Source organism: Oncorhynchus masou, chromosome 22 (assembly GCF_036934945.1).
Source record: "Oncorhynchus masou masou isolate Uvic2021 chromosome 22, UVic_Omas_1.1, whole genome shotgun sequence".
NCBI classification, from domain to species: Eukaryota; Metazoa; Chordata; class Actinopteri; order Salmoniformes; family Salmonidae; genus Oncorhynchus; species Oncorhynchus masou.
The window spans coordinates 54,034,265-54,054,865 of record NC_088233.1 but is presented as its reverse complement, the minus strand read 5'-3'; the positions used below and the strand labels follow the sequence as shown (position 1 = coordinate 54,054,865).

Sequence of the window (20,601 nt, the reverse complement as noted above, 5' to 3'; positions counted from 1 at the left end):
CTCTCTCTCTTCTGTCAGTGTGTAATGGGGTTTCATTTCTGACACAGCCTCTCTTCTGTCAGAGTGTAATGGGGTTTCATTTCAGACACAGCCTCTCTTCTGTCAGTGTGTAATGGGGTTTCATTTCTGACACAGCCTCTCTTCTGTCAGCGTGTAATGGGATTTCATTCTGACACAGCTGCTCTCTCTTCTGTCAGTGTGTAATGGGGGTTCATTTCAGACACAGCCTCTCTCTCTTCTGTCAGTGTGTAATGGGGTTTCATTCTGACACAGCCTCTCTTCTGTCAGTGTGTAATGGGATTTCATTTCAGACACAGCCTCTCTCTCTTCTGTCAGTGTGTAATGAGGTTTCATTCTGACACAGCCTCTCTTCTGTCAGTGTGTAATGGTATTTCATTTCAGACACAGCCTCTCTCTCTTCTGTCAGTGTGTAATGGGATTTCATTCTGACACAGCCTCTCTTCTGTCAGTGTGTAATGGGGTTTCATTTCAGACACAGCCTCTCTTCTGTCAGTGTGTAATGGGGTTTCATTTCAGACACAGCCTCTCTTCTGTCAGTGTGTAATGGGGTTTCATTTCTGACACAGCCTCTCTTCTGTCAGTGTGTAATGGGTTTCATTTCAGACACAGCCTCTCTCTTCTGTCAGTGTGTAATGGGGTTTCATTCTGACACAGCCTCTCTTCTGTCAGTGTGTAATGGGGTTTCAGACACAGCCTCTCTTCTGTCAGTGTGTAATGGGGTTTCATTTCAGACACAGCCTCTCTTCTGTCAGTGTGTAATGGGGTTTCATTTCAGACACAGTCTCTCTTCTGTCAGTGTGTAATGGGGTTTCATTCTGACACAGCCTCTCTTCTGTCAGTGTGTAATGGGGTTTCATTTCAGACACAGCCTCTCTCTTCTGTCAGTGTGTAATGGGATTTCATTCTGACACAGCTCTCTCTTCTGTCAGTGTGTAATGGGATTTCATTTCTGACACAGCTCTCTCTTCTGTCAGTGTGTAATGGGGTTTCATTTCTGACACAGCCTCTCTTCTGTCAGTGTGTAATGGGGTTTCATTTCAGACACAGCCTCTCTTCTGTCAGTGTGTAATGGGGTTTCATTTCTGACACAGCCTCTCTTCTGTCAGTGTGTAATGGGATTTCATTCTGACACAGCTCTCTCTCTTCTGTCAGTGTGTAATGGGGTTTCATTTCAGACACAGCCCTCTCTTCTGTCAGTGTGTAATGGGGTTTCATTTCAGACACAGCCTCTCTTCTGTCAGTGTGTAATGGGATTTCATTTCAGACACAGCCTCTCTCTCTTCTGTCAGTGTGTAATGGGGTTTCATTCTGACACAGCCTCTCTTCTGTCAGTGTGTAATGGGATTTCATTTCAGACACAGCCTCTCTCTCTTCTGTCAGTGTGTAATGGGATTTCATTCTGACACAGCCTCTCTTCTGTCAGTGTGTAATGGGGTTTCATTTCAGACACAGCCTCTCTTCTGTCAGTGTGTAATGGGGTTTCATTTCAGACACAGTCTCTCTTCGGTCAGTGTGTAATGGGGTTTCATTTCAGACACAGCCTCTCTTCTGTCAGTGTGTAATGGGGGTTCATTTCAGACACAGCCTCTCTTCTGTCAGTGTGTAATGGGATTTCATTCTGACACAGCCTCTCTTCTGTCAGTGTGTAATGGGGTTTCATTTCAGACACAGCCTCTCTCTCTTCTGTCAGTGTGTAATGGGGTTTCATTCAGATACAACCTCTCTTCTGTCAGTGTGTAATGGGGTTTCATTTCAGACACATCCTCTCTTCTGTCAGTGTGTAATGGGGTTTCATTTCAGACACAGTCTCTCTTCTGTCAGTGTGTAATGGGGTTTCATTCTGACACAGCCTCTCTTCTGTCAGTGTGTAATGGGGTTTCATTTCAGACACAGCCTCTCTCTCTCTTCTGTCAGTGTGTAATGGGGTTTCATTCAGATACAACCTCTCTTCTGTCAGTGTGTAATGGGATTTCATTTCAGACACAGATGCTCTCTCTTCTGTCAGTGTGTAATGGGGTTTCATTTCAGACACAGTCTCTCTTCTGTCAGTGTGTAATGGGGTTTCATTTCAGACACAGCCTCTCTTCTGTCAGTGTGTAATGGGGGTTCATTTCAGACACAGCCTCTCTTCTGTCAGTGTGTAATGGGATTTCATTCTGACACAGCCTCTCTTCTGTCAGTGTGTAATGGGATTTCATTTCTGACACAGCCTCTCTCTTCTGTCAGTGTGTAATGGGGTTTCATTCTGACACAGCCTCTCTTCTGTCAGTGTGTAATGGGATTTCATTTCAGACACAGCCTCTCTTCTGTCAGTGTGTAATGGGGTTTCATTTCAGACACAGTCTCTCTTCTGTCAGTGTGTAATGGGATTTCATTCTGACACAGCTGCTCTCTCTTCTGTCAGTGTGTAATGGGGTTTCATTTCAGACACAGCCTCTCTCTCTTCTGTCAGTGTGTAATGGGGTTTCATTCTGACACAGCCTCTCTTCTGTCAGTGTGTAATGGGATTTCATTTCAGACACAGCCTCTCTCTCTTCTGTCAGTGTGTAATGAGGTTTCATTCTGACACAGCCTCTCTTCTGTCAGTGTGTAATGGTATTTCATTTCAGACACAGCCTCTCTCTCTTCTGTCAGTGTGTAATGGGATTTCATTCTGACACAGCCTCTCTTCTGTCAGTGTGTAATGGGGTTTCATTTCAGACACAGTCTCTCTTCGGTCAGTGTGTAATGGGGTTTCATTTCAGACACAGCCTCTCTTCTGTCAGTGTGTAATGGGGTTTCATTTCAGACACAGCCTCTCTTCTGTCAGTGTGTAATGGGGTTTCATTTCAGACACAGTCTCTCTTCTGTCAGTGTGTAATTGGGTTTCATTCTGACACAGACTCTCTTCTGTCAGTGTGTAATGGGGTTTCATTTCAGACACAGCTCTCTCTTCTGTCAGTGTGTAATGGGGTTTCATTCAGATACAACCTCTCTTCTGTCAGTGTGTAATGGGATTTCATTTCAGACACAGACGCTCTCTCTTCTGTCAGTGTGTAATGGGGTTTCATTTCAGACACAGCCTCTCTCTCTTCTGTCAGTGTGTAATGGGGTTTCATTCTGACACAGCCTCTCTTCTGTCAGTGTGTAATGGGGTTTCATTTCAGACACAGCCTCTCTTCTGTCAGTGTGTAATGGGATTTCATTCTGACACAGCCTCTCTTCTGTCAGTGTGTAATGGGGTTTCATTTCAGACACAGCCTCTCTTCTGTCAGTGTGTAATGGGATTTCATTCTGACACAGCCTCTCTTCTGTCAGTGTGTAATGGGGTTTCATTTCAGACACAGCCTCTCTTCTGTCAGTGTGTAATGGGGTTTCATTTCAGACACAGCCTCTCTTCTGTCAGTGTGTAATGGGGTTTCATTTCAGACACAGTCTCTCTTCTGTCAGTGTGTAATGGGGTTTCATTCTGACACAGCCTCTCTTCTGTCAGTGTGTAATGGGGTTTCATTTCAGACACAGTCTCTCTTCTGTCAGTGTGTAATGGGGTTTCATTCTGACACAGCCTCTCTTCTGTCAGTGTGTAATGGGGTTTAATTTCAGACACAGCCTCTCTCTCTTCTGTCAGTGTGTAATGGGGTTTCATTTCAGACACAGTCTCTCTCTCTTCTGTCAGTGTGTAATGGGATTTCATTCTGACACAGCCTCTCTCTCTTCTTTCCGTGTGTAATGGGATTTCATTTCAGACACAGCCTCTCTTCTGTCAGTGTGTAATGGGGTTTCATTCTGACACAGCCTCTCTTCTGTCAGTGTGTAATGGGGTTTCATTTCAGACACAGCCTCTCTTCTGTCAGTGTGTAATGGGGTTTCATTTCTGACACAGCCTCTCTTCTGTCAGTGTGTAATGGGATTTCATTCAGACACAGCCTCTCTCATCTGTCAGTGTGTAATGGGGTTTCATTTCAGACACAGCCTCTCTCTCTTCTGTCAGTGTGTAATGGGGTTTCATTCTGACACAGCCTCTCTTCTGTCAGTGTGTTACGGGGTTTTCTTTCAGACACAGCCTCTCTTCTGTCAGTGTGTAATGGGGTTTCATTTCAGACACAGCCTCTCTTCTGTCAGTGTGTAATGGGATTTCATTTCAGACACAGCCTCTCTCTTCTGTCAGTGTGTAATGGGTTTCATTCTGACACAGCCTCTCTTCTGTCAGTGTGTAATGGGGTTTCATTTCAGACACAGTCTCTCTTCTGTCAGTGTGTAATGGGGTTTCATTTCAGACACAGCCTCTCTTCTGTCAGTGTGTAATAGGGGTGTTGTTTCATTTCAGACACAGCCTCTCTTCTGTCAGTGTGTAATGGGATTTCATTTCTGACACAGCCTCTCTTCTGTCAGTGTGTAATGGGGTTTCATTTCAGACACAGCCTCTCTCTTCTGTCAGTGTGTAATGGGGTTTCATTTCAGACACAGCCTCTCTTCTGTCAGTGTGTAATGGGGTTTCATTTCAGACACAGCCTCTCTTCTGTCAGTGTGTAATGGGGTTTCATTTCAGACACAGGGCTCTCTTCTGTCAGTGTGTAATGGGGTTTCATTTCAGACACAGCCTCTCTTCTGTCAGTGTGTAATGGGGTTTCATTTCAGACACAGCCTCTCTCTCTCTTCTGTCAGTGTGTAATGGGGTTTCATTTCAGACACAGTCTCTCTTCGGTCAGTGTGTAATGGGGTTTCATTTCAGACACAGCCTCTCTTCTGTCAGTGTGTAATGGGGATTAATTTCAGACACATCCTCTCATCTGTCAGTGTGTAATGGGGTTTCATTCTGACACAGCCTCTCTTCTGTCAGTGTGTAATGGGGTTTCATTTCAGACACAGCCTCTCTCTCTTCTGTCAGTGTGTAATGGGGTTTCATTCAGATACAACCTCTCTTCTGTCAGTGTGTAATGGGGTTTCATTTCAGACACAGCCTCTCTTCTGTCAGTGTGTAATGGGGTTTCATTTCAGACACAGCCTCTCTTCTGTCAGTGTGTAATGGGGTTTCATTCTGACACAGCCTCTCTTCTGTCAGTGTGTAATGGGGTTTCATTTCAGACACAGCCTCCTCTCTTCTGTCAGTGTGTAATGGGGTTTTCATTCATGACACAGCCTCTCTTCTGTCAGTGTGTAATGGGATTTCATTTCTGACACAGCCTCTCTTCTGTCAGTGTGTAATGGGGTTTCATTTCAGACACAGCTCCTCTCTCTTCTGTCAGTGTGTAATGGGGTTTCATTCTGACACTGCCTCTCTTCTGTCAGTGTGTAATGGGGTTTCATTTCAGACACAGCCTCTCTTCTGTCAGTGTGTAATGGGATTTCATTCTGACACAGCCTCTCTTCTGTCAGTGTGTAATGGGGTTTCATTTCAGACACAGCCTCTCTTCTGTCAGTGTGTAATGGGCTGTTTCATTCTGACACAGCCTCTCTTCTGTCAGTGTGTAATGGGGTTTCATTTCAGACACAGCCTCTCTTCTGTCAGTGTGTAATGGGGTTTCATTTCAGACACAGCCTCTCTTCTGTCAGTGTGTAATGGGGTTTCATTTCTGACACAGCCTCTCTTCTGTCAGTGTGTATGCTCCATAGGGGGTTTCATTCTGACACAGCCTCTCTTCTGTCAGTGTGTAATGGGGTTTCATTTCAGACACAGTCTCTCTTCTGTCAGTGTGTAATGGGGTTTCATTCTGACACAGCCTCTCTTCTGTCAGTGTGTAATGGGGTTTCATTTCAGACACAGCCTAGGGCTCTCTCTTCTGTCAGTGTGTAATGGGGTTTCATTTCAGACACAGCTCTCTCTCTTCTGTCAGTGTGTAATGGGTTTCATTCTGACACAGCCTCTCTCTTCTGTCAGTGTGTAATGGGATTTCATTTCAGACACAGCCTCTCTTCTGTCAGTGTGTAATGGGGTTTCATTCTGACACAGCCTCTCTTCTGTCAGTGTGTAATGGGATTTCATTTCAGACACAGCCTCTCTTCTGTCAGTGTGTAATGGGGTTTCATTCAGACACAGCCTCTCTCTTCTGTCAGTGTGTAATGGGGTTTCATTTCAGACACATGCCTCTCTTCTGTCAGTGTGTAATGGGGTTTCATTCTGACACAGCCTCTCTTCTGTCAGTGTGTAATGGGGTTTCATTTCAGACACAGCCATCTCTCTTCTGTCAGTGTGTAATGGGGTTTCATTCTGACACAGCCTCTCTTCTGTCAGTGTGTAATGGATTTCATTTCAGACACAGCCTCTCTTCTGTCAGTGTGTAATGGGGTTTCATTTCAGACACAGGGCCTGCTCCTCTCTTCTGTCAGTGTGTAATGGGGTTTCATTCTGACACAGCCTCTCTTCTGTCAGTGTGTAATGGGATTTCATGCTCATGACACAGCCTCTCTAGATTCTGTGTTGTGTCTGTCCTCTGTGTTGTGTCTGTCCAATGTGGTGTACTGCTCCATGCTTAGGGCTGTGTTGTGTACTGCTCCATGCTAGATGGGGCTTTCATTCTGACACAGATAGGGCCTCTTCTGTCAGTGTGTAATGGGGTTTCATTCTGACACAGCCTGTTCTTCTGTCAGTGTGTAATGGGGTTTAATTTCATGACACATCCCTCATCTGTCTGTCAGTGTGTAATGGGGTTTCATTTCTGACACAATTCTGTCAGTGTGTAATGGGTTTCATTTCAGACATAGCTCTCTCTCTTCTGTGTGTGTAATCTCTTCTGCTCCAGTGTGTAGATAGGGGTGTTCATTTCATGCTAGATAGGCCTGTCTTCTGTCAGTGTGTAATGGGGTTTCATTTCATGACACAGGCTCTCTTCTGTCAGTGTGTAATGGGACTGCTCCATGCTGACACAGCCTCTCTTCTGTCAGTGTGTAATGGGATTTCATCTCAGACACAGCTGTGTTCTTCTGTCATGCTAGATGTGTAATGTGTGTTTCCATTCTGATACAGCCTCTCTTCTGTCAGTGTGTAATGGGATTTCATTGCTCATGACACAGCCTCCCTCTCTTCTGTCAGTGTGTAATGGGATTTCATTTCAGACACAGCCTCTCTTCTGTCAGTGTGTAATGGTGTTTCATTCTGACACAGCCTCTCTTCTCTTCTGTCAGTGTGTAATGGGATTTCATTTCAGACACAGCCTCTCTCTTCTGTCAGTGTGTAATGGGGTTTCATTTCAGACACAGCCTCCTCTCTTCTGTCAGTGTGTAATGGGGTTTCATTTCTGACACAGCCTCTCTTCTGTCAGTGTGTAATGGGATTTCATTTCAGACACAGCCTCTCTTCTGTCAGTGTGTAATGGGGTTTCATTCTAGACACAGCTCCTCTCTTCTGTCAGTGTGTAATGGGATTTCATTTCAGACACTGCTCTCTCTTCTGTCAGTGTGTAATGGGATTTCATTCTGACACAGCCTCTCTTCTGTCAGTGTGTAATGGGATTTCATTCTGACACATCCATGCTAGATAGGGCCTCTCTTCTGTCAGTGTGTAATGGGTGTTTCATTTCTGACACAGCTCCTCTCTTCTGTCAGTGTGTAATGGGGTTTCATTTCAGACACAGTACTGCTCATCTTCTGTCAGTGTGTAATGGGGCTTTCATTCTGACACAGCCTCTCTTCTGTCAGTGTGTAATGGGATTTTGTTCTGACACAGGGCTTTTTTGTACTGCTCTTCTGTCAGTGTGTAATGGGGTTTCACTGCTTCAGATACAGCTTTGTTGTGTACCTCTCTTCTGTCAGCGTGTAATGGGGTTTCATTTCAGACACAGCCTCTCTTCTGTCAGTGTGTAATGGGATTTCATTCTGACACAGCCTCTCTCTCTTCTTTCCGTGTGTAATGGGATTTCATTTCAGACACATCCTCTCTTCTGTCAGTGTGTAATGGGATTTCATTCTGACACAGCCTCTCTTCTGTCAATGTGTAATGGGGTTTCATTTCAGATACAACCTCTCTTCTGTCAGTGTGTAATGGGATTTCATTTCTGACACAGCCTCTCTTCTGTCAGTGTGTAATGGGGTTTCATTTCAGACAGCCTCTCTCTCTTCTGTAGATGGGTGTGTAATGGGATTTCATTTCTGACACAGCCTCTCTTCTGTCAGCGTGTAATGGGGTTTCATTCTGACACAGTCTCTCTCTCTTCTGTCAGTGTGTAATGGGGTTTCATTTCTGACAGATTGTTAGGATCTCCGTTTGAAGTGTTTCAGCTGAGAACAGTGGGTGTCTGAATATTCTTATGAGTCTAATCTAAACCATTGGGAAAGGGGATATAGGAGAGAGATGGAAAGAAAGAAACAGAGAGAAGGGGAGTAAAGAGGTAGAAAGATCGAGGGAAGGTGTGGAGGACAAACAGACTAACATGAGAGGGCGAGGTGAAAGGGTGTGGAACCAGAGAGAGGGATGGAGGGAAGGAAAGGGGGCGAGGGAGGGAGGGAGGATGGGAGTGGGTGGACGTGAAGATATAATGAGGGAAAAAACGAGTCAGCTGATACCTCCAAGTTTCCATGGCAACCTGGAGGCCTTTCCCACCCACTCTCCTTCTGTCTCTCTCTCGCTCTCTCTCTCCACCACCCCCACCCACTCCTTTGCTCTCTCTCTTTTTTTGACCAATAACATGTGGACTGGCCTATTTGTTATTTTGAACCCTGACTGAATCCCCTCTCTTTTCTGGGTCTACCTGTGTCCACTCTGTCGTTGTTGTGATGTAGGCTAGTTTTGGTAGGATTAAGAATAGCACATCATCCCTTATAGCTGTCTCTCACTGACAAGTTTGCAGCGTATGTGTGTAGAAGATCTGGGTTCAGTGCTTGGCCTTTGGTTTGGCCAGGGCAAGGCTATGCCCGATTCTCTCTACTGTTGGGTTCTTTCTCTCCTTCCCTATGCTATGCTGTGTTTTTCTGTGCTGCTCCATGCTATATAGGGCTATTATGTACTGCTCCATGCTAGATAGGGCTGCTGTGTACTCCTCCATGCTAGATAGGGCTGCTGTGTACTCCTCCATGCTAGATAGGGCTGCTGTGTACTCCTCCATGCTAGATAGGGCTGTTGTGTACGGCTCCATGCTAGATAGGGCTGTTGTGTACTGCTCCATGCTAGATAGGGCTGTTGTGTGCTGCTCCATGCTAGATAGGGCTGCTGTGTACGGCTCCATGCTAGATAGGGCTGTTGTGTACTGCTCCATGCTAGACAGGGCTGCTGTGTACTGCTCCATGCTAGATAGGGCTGCTGTGTACTGCTCCATGCTAGATAGGGCTGTTGTGTACTGCTCCATGCTAGATAGGGCCGTTGTGTACGGCTCCATGCTAGATAGGGCTGCTGTGTGCTGCTCCATGATAGATAGGGCTGTTGTGTGCTGCTCCATGCTAGATGGGGCTGTGTTGTGTACTGCTCCATGCTAGATGGGGCTGTGTTGTGTACTGCTCCATGCTAGATAGGGTTGTGTTGTATACTGCTCCATGCTAGACTGGGCTGTTTGCTGCTCCATGCTAGATAGAGCTGTTGTGTGCTGCTCCATGATAGATAGGGCTGCTGTGTGCTGCTCCATGCTAGATAGGGCTGCTGTGTACTGCTCCATGCTAGATAGGGCTGTTGTGTACTGCTCCATGCTTAGGGCTGTGTTGTGTACTGCTCCAGGCTAGATAGGGCAGTGTTGTGTGCTGCTCCATGCTTAGGGCAGTGTTGTGTGCTGCTCCATGCTAGATGGGGCTGTGTTGTGTACTGCTCCATGCTAGATAGGGCTGTGTTGTGTGCTGCTCCATGCTAGATAGGGCTGTGTTGTGTACTGCTCCATGCTTAGGGCAGTGTTGTGTATTGCTCCATGCTAGATAGGACTGATGTGTGCTGCTCCATGCTTAGGGCTGTGTTGTATACTGCTCCATGCTACACTGGGCTGTTGTGTGCTGCTCCATGCTAGATATGGTTGTGTTGTATACTGCTCCATGCAAGACTGGGCTGTTTGCTGCTCCATGCTAGATAGGGCTGTGCTGTCTGCTGCTCAATGCTTAGGTCTGTGTTGTATTATGTTCCATGCTAGATAGGGCTGTGTTGTGTGCTGCTCCATGCTAGATAGGGCTGTTTTCTGTGCTGCTCCATGCTAGATAGGGCTGTTGTGTGCTGCTCCATGCTAGATAGGGGTGCTGTGTGCTGCTCCATGCTAGATAGGGCCGTTGTGTACGGCTCCATGCTAGATAGGGCTGTGTTGTGTGCTGCTCCATGCAAGATAGGGCTTTTCTGTGCTGCTCCATGCTAGGTAGGGCTTATGTGTGCTGCTCTATGCTTAGGGCTGTGTTGTGTGCTGCTCCATGCAAGATAGGGCTTTTGTGTGCTGCTCCATGCTAGATAGGGCTTATGTGTGCTGCTCTATGCTTAGGGCTTTGTTGTGTACTGCTCCATGCTAGATAGGGCTTTTCTGTGTTGCTCCATGCTAGATAGGGCTTATGTGTGCTGTTCTATGCTTAGGGCTGTTGTGTGCTGCTCCATGCTAGATAGGGTTGTGTTGTGTACTGCTCCATGCTAGACAGGGGTTGTGTTGCTAGATATACTGCTCCATGCTAGACAGGGCTGTTGTGTGCTGCTCCATGCTCGATAGGGCTGTGTTGTGTACTGCTCCATGCTAGATAGGGCTGTGTTGTGTGCTGCTCCATGCTTAGGGCTGTGCTGCATACTGCTTCATGCTAGACTGGGCTGTTGTGTGCTGCTCCATGCTAGATAGGGCTGTTGTGTACTGCTCCATGCTAGATAGGGCTGTGTTGTGTATTGCTCCATGCTAGATAGGACTGATGTGTGCTGCTCCATGCTTAGGGCTGTGTTGTATACTGCTCCATGCTACACTGGGCTGTTGTGTGCTGCTCCATGCTAGATATGGTTGTGTTGTATACTGCTCCATGCAAGACTGGGCTGTTTGCTGCTCCATGCTAGATAGGGCTGCTGCTCAATGCTTAGGTCTATGTTGTATTATGTTCCATTCTAGATAGGGCTGTGTTGTGTGCTGCTCCATGCTAGATAGGGCTTTTCTGTGCTGCTCCATGCTAGATAGGGCTGTTGTGTGCTGCTCCATGCTAGATAGGGCTTTTCTGTGCTGCTCCATGCTAGATAGGGCTTTTCTGTGCTGCTCCATGCTAGATAGGGCTGTTGTGTGCTGCTCCATGCTAGATAGGGCTGTTGTGTGCTGCTCCATGCTACATAGGGCTGTGTTGTGTACTGCTCCATGCTAGATAGGCTGCTGTTGCTGTTGTGCTGCTCCATGCTTAGGGCTGTTGTGTGCTGCTCCATACTATATAGGGCTGTGTTGTGTACTGCTCCATGCTAGATTGGGCTGTGTTGTGTACTGCTCCATGCTAGATTGGGCTGTGTTGTGTGCTGCTCCATGCTAGATAGTGCTGTGTCGTGTGCTGCAACATGCTAGATAGGGCTGTTGTGTACTGCGATATGCTAGATAGGGCTGTTGTGTACTGCTCCATGCTCGATAGGGCTGTTGTGTGCTGCTCCATGCTAGATAGGGCTGTTGTGTGCTGCTCCATGCTAGATAGGGCTGTGTTGTGTACTGCTCCATGCTAGATAGGACTGTTGTGGACTGCTCCATGCTAGATAGGGCTGTTGTGTACTGCTCCATGCTAGATAGGGCTGTTGTGTACTGCTCCATGCTAGATAGGGCTGTGTTGTGTTATCTCCATGCTTAGGGCTGTGTTGTGTACTGCTCCATGCTAGATAGGGCTGTGTTGTGTGCTGCTCCATGCTAGATAGGGCTGTGTTGTGTGCTGCTCCATGCTAGATAGGGCTGTTGTGTACTGCTCCATGCTAGATAGGGCTGCTGTGTACTGCTCCATGCTAGATAGGGCTGTTGTGTGCTGCTCCATGCTAGATAGGGCTGTGTTGTGTACTGCTCCATGCTTAGGGCTGTGTTGTGTACTGCTCCATGCTAGATAGGGCTGTGTTGTGTGCTGCTCCATGCTTAGGGCAGTGTTGTGTACTGCTCCATGTTAGATAGGGCTGTGTTGTGTGCTGCTCCATGCTAGATAGGGCTGTGTTGTGTGCTGCTCCATGCTAGATAGGGCTGTTGTGTACTGCTCCATGCTAGATAGGGCTGTTGTGTACTGCTCCATGCTAGATAGGGCTGTGTTGTGTACTGCTCCATGCTAGATAGGCTGTGTTGTGTGCTGCTCCATGCTAGATAGGGCTGTGTTGTGTGCTGCTCCATGCTAGATAGGGCTGTGTTGTGTACTGCTCCATGCTAGATAGGGCTGTGTGTGCTGCTCCATGCTAGATAGGGCTGTGTTGTGTGCTGCTCCATGCTAGATAGGGCTGTGTTGTGTATTGCTCCATGCTTAGGGCTGTGTTGTGTGTGCTCCATGCTAGATACTACTGCTCCATGCTAGATAGGGCATGTGATTGTGTGCTGCTCCATGCTAGATAGGGCTGTGTTGTGTGCTGCTCCATGCTAGATAGGGCTGTGTTGTGTGCTGCTCCATGCTAGATAGGGCTGTGTTGTGTACTGCTCCATGCTAGATAGGGCTGTTGTGTGCTGCTCCATGCTAGATAGGGCTGTGTTGTGTGCTGCTCCATGCTAGATAGGGCTGTGTTGTGTATGCTTGCTCCATGCTTAGGGTTGTTGTGTGCTGCTCCATGCTAGATAGGGCTGTGTTGTTTACTGCTCCATGCTAGATAGGGCTGCTGTGTACTGCTCCATGCTTAGGGCTGTTGTGTGCTGCTCCATGCTAGATAGGGCTGTTGTGTACTGCTCCATGCTAGATAGGGCTGTTGTGTACTGCTCCATGCTAGATAGGGCTGTGTTGTGTACTGCTCCATGCTAGATAGGGCTGTGTTGTGTACTGCTCCATGCTAGATATGGCTGTTGTGTACTGCTCCATGCTAGATAGGGCTGTGTTGTGTAATGCTCCATGCTTATAGGGCTGTGTTGTGTACTGCTCCATGCTAGATAGGGCTGTGTTGTGTGCTGCTCCATGCTAGATAGGGCTGTGTTGTGTGCTGCTCCATGCTAGATAGGGCTGTGTTTGTACTGCTCCATGCTAGATAGGGCTGTTGTGTACTGCTCCATGCTAGATAGGGCTGTTGTGTACTGCTCCATGCTGGAAAGGGCTTTGTTGTGTACTGCTCCATGCTTCAGGCTGTGTTGTGTGCTGCTCCATGCTAGATAGGGCTGTGTTGTGTACTGCTCCATGCTAGATAGGGCTGTGTTGTGTACTGCTCCATGCTAGATAGGGCTGTTGTGTGCTGCTCCATGCTAGATAGGGCTGTGTTGTGTACTGCTCCATGCTAGATAGGGCTGTGTTGTGTACTGCTCCATGCTAGATAGGGCTGTGTTGTGTGCTGCTCCATGCTAGATAGGGCTGTGTTGTGTGCTGCTCCATGCTTAGGGCAGTGTTGTGTACTGCTCCATGCTAGATATGGTTGTGTTGATAGTACTGTGTTGTGTGCTGCTCCATGCTAGATTGGGCTGTGTTGTGTGCTGCTCCATGCTAGATAGGGCTGTGTTGTGTGCTGCTCCATGCTAGATAGGCTGTTGTGGACTGCTCCATGCTAGATAGGGCTGTTGTGTACTGCTCCATGCTAGATAGGGCTGTTGTGTACTGCTCCATGCTAGATATGGCTGTTGTGTACTGCTCCATGCTAGATAGGGCTGTGTGTGTAATGCTCCATGCTTAGGGCTGTGTTGTGTACTGCTCCATGCTAGATAGGGCTGTTGTGTGCTGCTTCATGCTTAGGGCAGTGTTGTGTACTGTTCCATGTTAGATAGGGCTGTGTTGTGTGCTGCTCCATGCTAGATAGGGCTGTTTTGTACTGCTCCGTGCTAGATAGGGCTGTTGTGTACTGCTCCGTGCTAGATAGGGCTGTTGTGTACTGCTCCGTGTTAGAAAGGGCTTTGTTGTGTACTGCTCCATGCTTCGGGCTGTGTTGTGTGCTGCTCCATGCTAGATAGGGCTGTGTTGTGTGCTGCTCCATGCTAGATAGGGCTCTGTTGTGTACTGCTCCATGCTAGATAGGGCTGTCGTGTGCTGCTCCATGCTAGATAGGCTGTGTTGTGTGCTGCTCCATGCTAGATAGGGCTGTGTTGTGTGCTGCTCCATGCTTAGATAGGGCTGTGTTGTGTATTGCTCCATGCTTAGGGCTGTGTTGTGTACTGCTCCATGCTAGATAGGGCTGTGTTGTGTGCTGCTCCATGCTAGATAGTGCTGTGTTGTGTGCTGCTCCATGCTAGATAGGGCTGTGTTGTGTACTGCTCCATGCTAGATAGGGCTGTCGTGTGCTGCTCCATGCTAGATAGGGCTGTGTTATGTGCTGCTCCATGCTAGATAGGGTTGTGTTGTGTATTGCTCCATGCTAGATGGGCTGTGTTGTGTACTGCTCCATGCTAGATAGGGCTGTGTTGTGTGCTGCTCCATGCTAGATATGGCTGTTGTGTGCTGCTCCATGCTAGATAGGGCTGTGTTGTGTGCCTGCTCCATGCTTAGGGCTGTGTTGTGTGCTGCTCCATGCTTGATAGGGCTGTTGTGTTCTGCTCCCATGCTAGATAGGGCTGTTGTGTGCTGCTCCATGCTTGAGAGGGCTTTTGTGTGCTGCTCCATGCTAGATAGGGCTGTGTTGTGTGCTGCTCCATTCTAGATAGGGCTGTGTTGTGTTTTGCTCTGCTTGATAGGGCTGTGTTGTGTGCTGCTCCATGCTAGATAGGGCTGTTTTGAACTGCTCCATGCTAGATAGGGCTGTTTGTGTGCTGCTCCATGCTAGATAGGGCTGTGTTGTGTAATGCTCCATGCTTAGGGCTGTGTTGTGTATTGCTCCATGCTTAGGGCTGTGTTGTGTACTGCTCCATGCTAGATAGGGCTGTGTTGTGTGCTGCTCCATGCTAGATAGGGCTGTTGTGTGCTGCTCCATGCTACATAGGGCTGTGTTGTGTGCCGCTCCATGCTTAGGGCTGTGTTGTGTACCGCTCCATGCTAGATAGGGCTGTGTTGTGTACTGCTCCATGCTTGATAGGGCTGTTTTGTGTACTGCTCCATGCTAGATAGGGCTGTGTTGTGTGTGTGCTGCTCCATGCTAGATAGGGCTGTGTTGTGTGCTGCTCCATGATAGTGCTGTTGCTTTTTGCTGCTCCATGCTAGATAGGGCTGTGTTGTGTGCTGCTCCCATGCTAGATAGGGCTGTTGTGTGCTGCTCCATGCTGATAGGGCTGTGTTGTGTGCTGCTCCATGCTAGTTAGGGCTGTGTTATGTGCTGCTCCATGCTAGATAGGGCTGTGTTGTGTGCTGCTCCATGCTTGATGCTCCATGGGCTGTGTTGTGTGCTGCTCCATGCTAGATAGGGCTGTGTTGTGTGCTGCTCCATGCTAGATAGGGCTGTGTTGTGTGCTGCTCCATGCTAGATAGGGCTGTGTTGTGTGCTGCTCCATGCTAGATAGGGCTGTGTTGTGTGCTGCTCCATGCTAGATAGGGCTGTGTTGTGTGCTGCTCCATGCTAGATAGGGCTGTGTTGTGTGCTGCTCCATGCTTTATGGGGCTGTGTTGTGTGCTGCTCCATGCTAGATAGGGCTGTGTTGTGTGCTGCTCCATGCTTGATGGGGCTGTGTTGTGTGCTGCTCCATGCTAGATAGGGCTGTGTTGTGTGCTTGCTCCATGCTAGATAGGGCTGTGTTGTGTGCTTCTCCATGCTAGATAGGGCTGTGTTGTGTGCTGCTCCATGCTTGATGGGGCTGTGTTGTGTGCTGCTCCATGCTAGATAGGGCTGTGTTGTGTGCTGCTCCATGCTAGATAGGGCTGTGTTGTGTGCTGCTCCATGCTAGATAGGGCTGTGTTGTGTGCTGCTCCATGCTTGATGGGGCTGTGTTGTGTGCTTCTCCATGCTAGATAGGGCTGTGTTGTGTGCTGCTCCATGCTAGATAGGGCTGTGTTGTGTGCTGCTCCATGCTAGATAGGGCTGTGTTGTGTGCTGCTCCATGCTAGATAGGGCTGTTGTGTACTGCTCCATGCCAGATAGGGCTGTGTTGTGTGCTGCTCCATGCCAGATAGGGCTGTGTTGTGTGCTGCTCCATGCTTGATGGGCTGTGTTGTGTGCTGCTCCATGCTTGATAGGGCTGTGTTGTGTGCTGCTCCATGCTAGATAGGGCTGTGTTGTGTGCTGCTCCATGCTAGATAGGGCTGTGTTGTGTGCTGCTCCATGCTAGATAGGGCTGTGTTGTGTGCTGCTCCATGCTAGATAGGGCTGTGTTGTGTGCTGCTCCATGCTAGATAGGGCTGTGTTGTGTGCTGCTCCATGCTAGATAGGGCTGTGTTGTGTGCTGCTCCATGCTAGATAGGGCTGTGTTGTGTGCTGCTCCATGCTAGATAGGGCTGTGTTGTGTGCTGCTCCATGCTAGATAGGGCTGTGTTGTGTGCTGCTCCATGCTAGATAGGGCTGTGTTGTGTGCTGCTCCATGCTAGATAGGGCTGTGTTGTGTGCTGCTCCATGCTAGATAGGGCTGTGTTGTGTGCTGCTCCATGCTAGATAGGGCTGTGTTGTGCTCCATGCTAGATGCTCCATGCTAGATAGGGCTGTGTTGTGGGCTCCTGTGATTGTGTGCTGCTCCATGCTAGATAGGGCTGTGTTGTGTGCTGCTCCATGCTAGATAGGGCTGTTGTGTGCTGCTCCATGCTAGATAGGGCTGTGTTGTGTGCTGCTCCATGCTAGATAGGGCTGTGTTGTGTGCTGCTCCATGCTAGATAGGTCTGTGTTGTGTGCTGCTCCATGCTAGATAGGGCTGTGTTGTGTGCTGCTCCATGCTAGATAGGGCTGTGTTGTGTGCTGCTCCATGCTAGATAGGTCTGTGTTGTGTGCTGCTCCATGCTAGATAGGGCTGTGTTGTGTGCTGCTCCATGCTAGATAGGTCTGTGTTGTGTGCTGCTCCATGCTAGATAGGGCTGTGTTGTGTGCTGCTCCATGCTAGATAGGTCTGTGTTGTGTGCTGCTCCATGCTAGATAGGTCTGTGTTGTGTATGCTGTAGCAGGATGCTGTAAGTCCAGGGACAGGCTGTTTTATGCTGAATGTATGTCCTACTGTACACCGTGCTTTGTGAGCTAGCATAGTGCTGCTATATGCTTTGTACTTACTCGTGATCAGCGGGCACGGTGCAGTCAGTGGGCACGTTCGAGCGGATCCCTTTTTTCAAGTCGTTGGTCACCGCCTTTCAAAGTGTGTTGCATTCTACGGCAAAAAGTTGTCCAACTGTTTGAAAACACAAAGAATGTGTTCAAAAGTTCATGAGGTTTTGACTGCAGTCGACTGCAAATGTCTGCGGTTGCTCTTCACTGACTTAACTCTGCAACCATCGCCTACGTTGTGTCTCTATTGTCAACCGTCAGGGTGTTTTTGTTTGACCCATGCAAACGTGACCAAAGACATGACTGAAACTGGAGCTTTGCATTCTGCAGTCATTTATATGAACACTCAAACACGCCCGGTGCCTCAGCGCAGGGCTGGGCAGGGCTGTACTCTCATGGCAGTGTGCCAGCTCGAGGTCTGCTGCTCTGTTCTCCACCTCTCAGTTCCACCTCTCCCTCCCAGCTCCCTCTCAGCTCCCAGGGCCCCACACAGCAACCATTGTTCCCCTAACCTGCTCTGTTTGTGCAGCCAGAGAGTACAGCGGAACTTCGCTGGGGAGAGCAGGGTCAGGTGTGTGTGTGTGTGTGTGTGTGTGTGTGTGTGTGTGTGTGTGTGTGTGTGTGTGTGTGGAGAAAAATAATGTGCTGACTGATCATCTCTTTCTTCCTCTCTCCATGGTCTTCTATTTATCTCCCTTTCCCTCTCTCTTTTTCTCTCTTCCTCCCTCCATCCTCTCCTGCCCCCTCCCTCTCTCTCTCTCTAGCAGGCTGAAGTAGGTGAGGAGTGTCCCCAGCCTACAGACCTGAAGATCAAGACAGAGAAGACCCAACCTGTGTCTCCCCCTCCACTCTGCACAGACACAGACACAGACACAACAACAGACGACTCCTCCCTCCCCCCGGAGGACCAGACGGAACCTGTCGACCTGTCACTCGGCAAGCCTCGCTCCTCCCTGCCCGTCTCTACGCCGACAGCCAACCCCGTCCCGAGTTCCGTGGCGATGCCCACGCTGTCGGCAACCCCCATCCCTACGGTAACCTTTCTAGACACCATGGTAACCACGCCAGTTATTAAGCCAGTCGGCTCGTTAGCTAGCTCCTCTTTTGGAATGATGGGTAGAAGCGTCTGTTGGTTGAAAAGTGAAACCACTCACACATATTAGGGCCTGCCAAAAATGTGGAAGACCGGTTCCTATGTCTTATGTAGTAAATGTTAGTTTACAATGTTTTTATTGAAAGGCTTTGTCTTTCAGTTTAACAATCTCATACAGTACTCCCATGCTTGACACAATATCTGTGTCCAAAATGGTCCCCTATTCTCCTTTCTGGTTAAAAGCATTGTACTGTAAATACAGTGCCATTTCAGATGGTCTTGCTCCTCTACATCTATACCCACACTATCCTCTTCTCCACCCATCCATCCCTCCCTCCCTCCTCCAGATGCTCTCCCCCGGGTCCATCCTAGCGTCCACCCAGGGGGCAGGCGGTCAGCAGATCCTGCATGTCATCCACACTATCCCGTCGGTCAACATGCCCAGTAAGATGGGCCAGCTGCAGACCATCCCCGTGGTGGTCCAGTCTCTGCCCGTAGTCTACACCACCATTCCCACGGACGGGGTGGCCACCGCTGCCATCACGGTCCCGCTCATAGGGAGTGACGGGCGCTCGGAGGGATCCGGTGAGTCCGATGCAGGGAGGATGGTGCTGTTGGTTGAGATGGGGCTTTGAGGTTTTTGTTATAGATTGTAGTCAGTTAGCATACGCTCTTGTCCATTTGAAGTGATGAGGCTGAAACAATCACAATACGAACGTCAGAAGTACAACCTTCTAAAATAATGTTTGAAATAAAAAGCGTCAAAGTTAAACAGATAATTCACCCAAATTACCTATTAGCATTTTTGCGCTTCATTTTCGAAACATCTATAAGTAACTTCATTGAGTGAAACAATCCATTTTGAGATACTAAAGGATTATTTGGAAATGAAGCGTGGAAATGCTAATATAGGTACCATTAACTTGCATTGGATTTGTGCCAACAATGCAAAAATGTTGCATTTGGAACCGTGGTTAGGTGAACAACACCAAAGCATGGATTGCTGTCATACTTTCTCCATAAAGTGCTTACAGAGTAAGAAAATCTATTTGTCCTTTTGTAATTTGGGTGAACTATCCCTTTAATAGAGAAACGATAATAGAGTTCTCTCTGGTCACATCTATCCTCCTCTTCTCTAGCAGGAAGAAGTAGGTGATTTCTCTCACTTACACGTCGTTCCTCATCTTCCTCACTTTATCGCACAATCGGGTGTCACTTGACCTCCTGAACGGTTTTCTCGCAAGCGATACATCTCTCCTGGGTCTGTTCGATGTTAACTCTCTTCAAAACAATCTCACGCTGACATACAAGCTCTTTCTCACAGATACATGCACCTGTTGTATCTCACTGTCATGCACATTCTCATTCTCTTTTTCCTCTCTTTCAGTTATAATATCTCACTGTTTCTCATTCACCCCGTCACAATATCTCACACGTGACCCGTCCCTAACTGTCTTCATAAGGACGCCTGTCCCTGCACACACGCACGTACACACACACACACACACACACACACACTAAAAACATATGGCAAATAGAAATCCAATATGGATGGTGTTAAGAGATGCACCACCATTCAGAAGTTTGCGGTCACCTAGAAATGTCCTTGTTTTTGAAAGAAAAGCAAATTTTTTGTCCATTAAAATAACATCAAATTGATCAGAAATACAGTGCAGACATTCTTAATGTTGTAAATGACTATGCTGGTGACACTGTCAGTGATTTATTTAGAATTCAAGGCACACTTAACCGGCATGGCTACCACAGCATTCTGCAGCGATACGCCATCCCATCTGGTTTGCGCTTAGTGGGACGATCATTTGTTTATCAACAGGGAAATTACCCAACACACCTCCAGGCTTTTTAAGGACTATTTGACCAAAAGGGAGTGTGATTGAGTGCTGCATCAGATGACCCTGGCCTCCACAAACACCTGACCTCAACCCAATTGAGATGGTTTGGGATGAGTTCAACCACAGAGTGAAGGAAAAGCAGCCAACAAGTGCTCAGCATATGTGGGAACTCCTTCAAGACTGTTGGAAAAGCATTCCAGGTGAAGCTGGTTGAGAGAATGCCAAGAGTGTGCAGTGCTGTCATCAAGGCAAAGGGTGGCTACTTTGAAGAATTTAAAATAAAACATATATTTTGATATGTTTAACACTTTTTTTGGTTACTACAAGATTCAATATGTGTAATTTCATTGTTTTGATGTCTTCACTATTATTCTCCAATGTACAAAACCCTTAAATGAGTAGGTGAGTCGTTGGACTTGCGCTGTATATATACAGTGGGGGAAAAAAGTATTTAGTCAGCCACCAATTGTGCAAGTTCTCCCACTTAAAAAGATGAAAGACCTGTAATTGAAGGTACACTTCAACTATGACAGACAAAATGAGAAAAAAAATCCAGAAAA

The 20,601-nt window shown here is 47.8% G+C and overlaps 1 protein-coding gene across 3 annotated transcripts in view; it reads left to right on the top strand.

Annotated features, from left to right (window-relative positions):
* Positions 1-20,385, top strand: part of LOC135509698 (Krueppel-like factor 8) — a 63,758-nt gene extending 43,373 nt beyond the window's left edge. Inside the window, exons 3-4 of one of the 3 annotated variants that reach the window (XM_064930570.1) lie at positions 17,863-18,150; positions 18,536-20,385. In XM_064930570.1, the coding sequence (XP_064786642.1) occupies positions 17,863-18,150; positions 18,536-18,823 (576 nt within the window). In that variant the 3' untranslated portion in view covers positions 18,824-20,385. Of the gene's footprint in view, positions 1-17,859; positions 18,151-18,535 lie in introns of all 3 variants that reach the window. The other 2 variants (XM_064930569.1, XM_064930571.1) reach the window with 2 other exon arrangements.
* Positions 20,386-20,601: the final 216 nt, after the last annotated feature.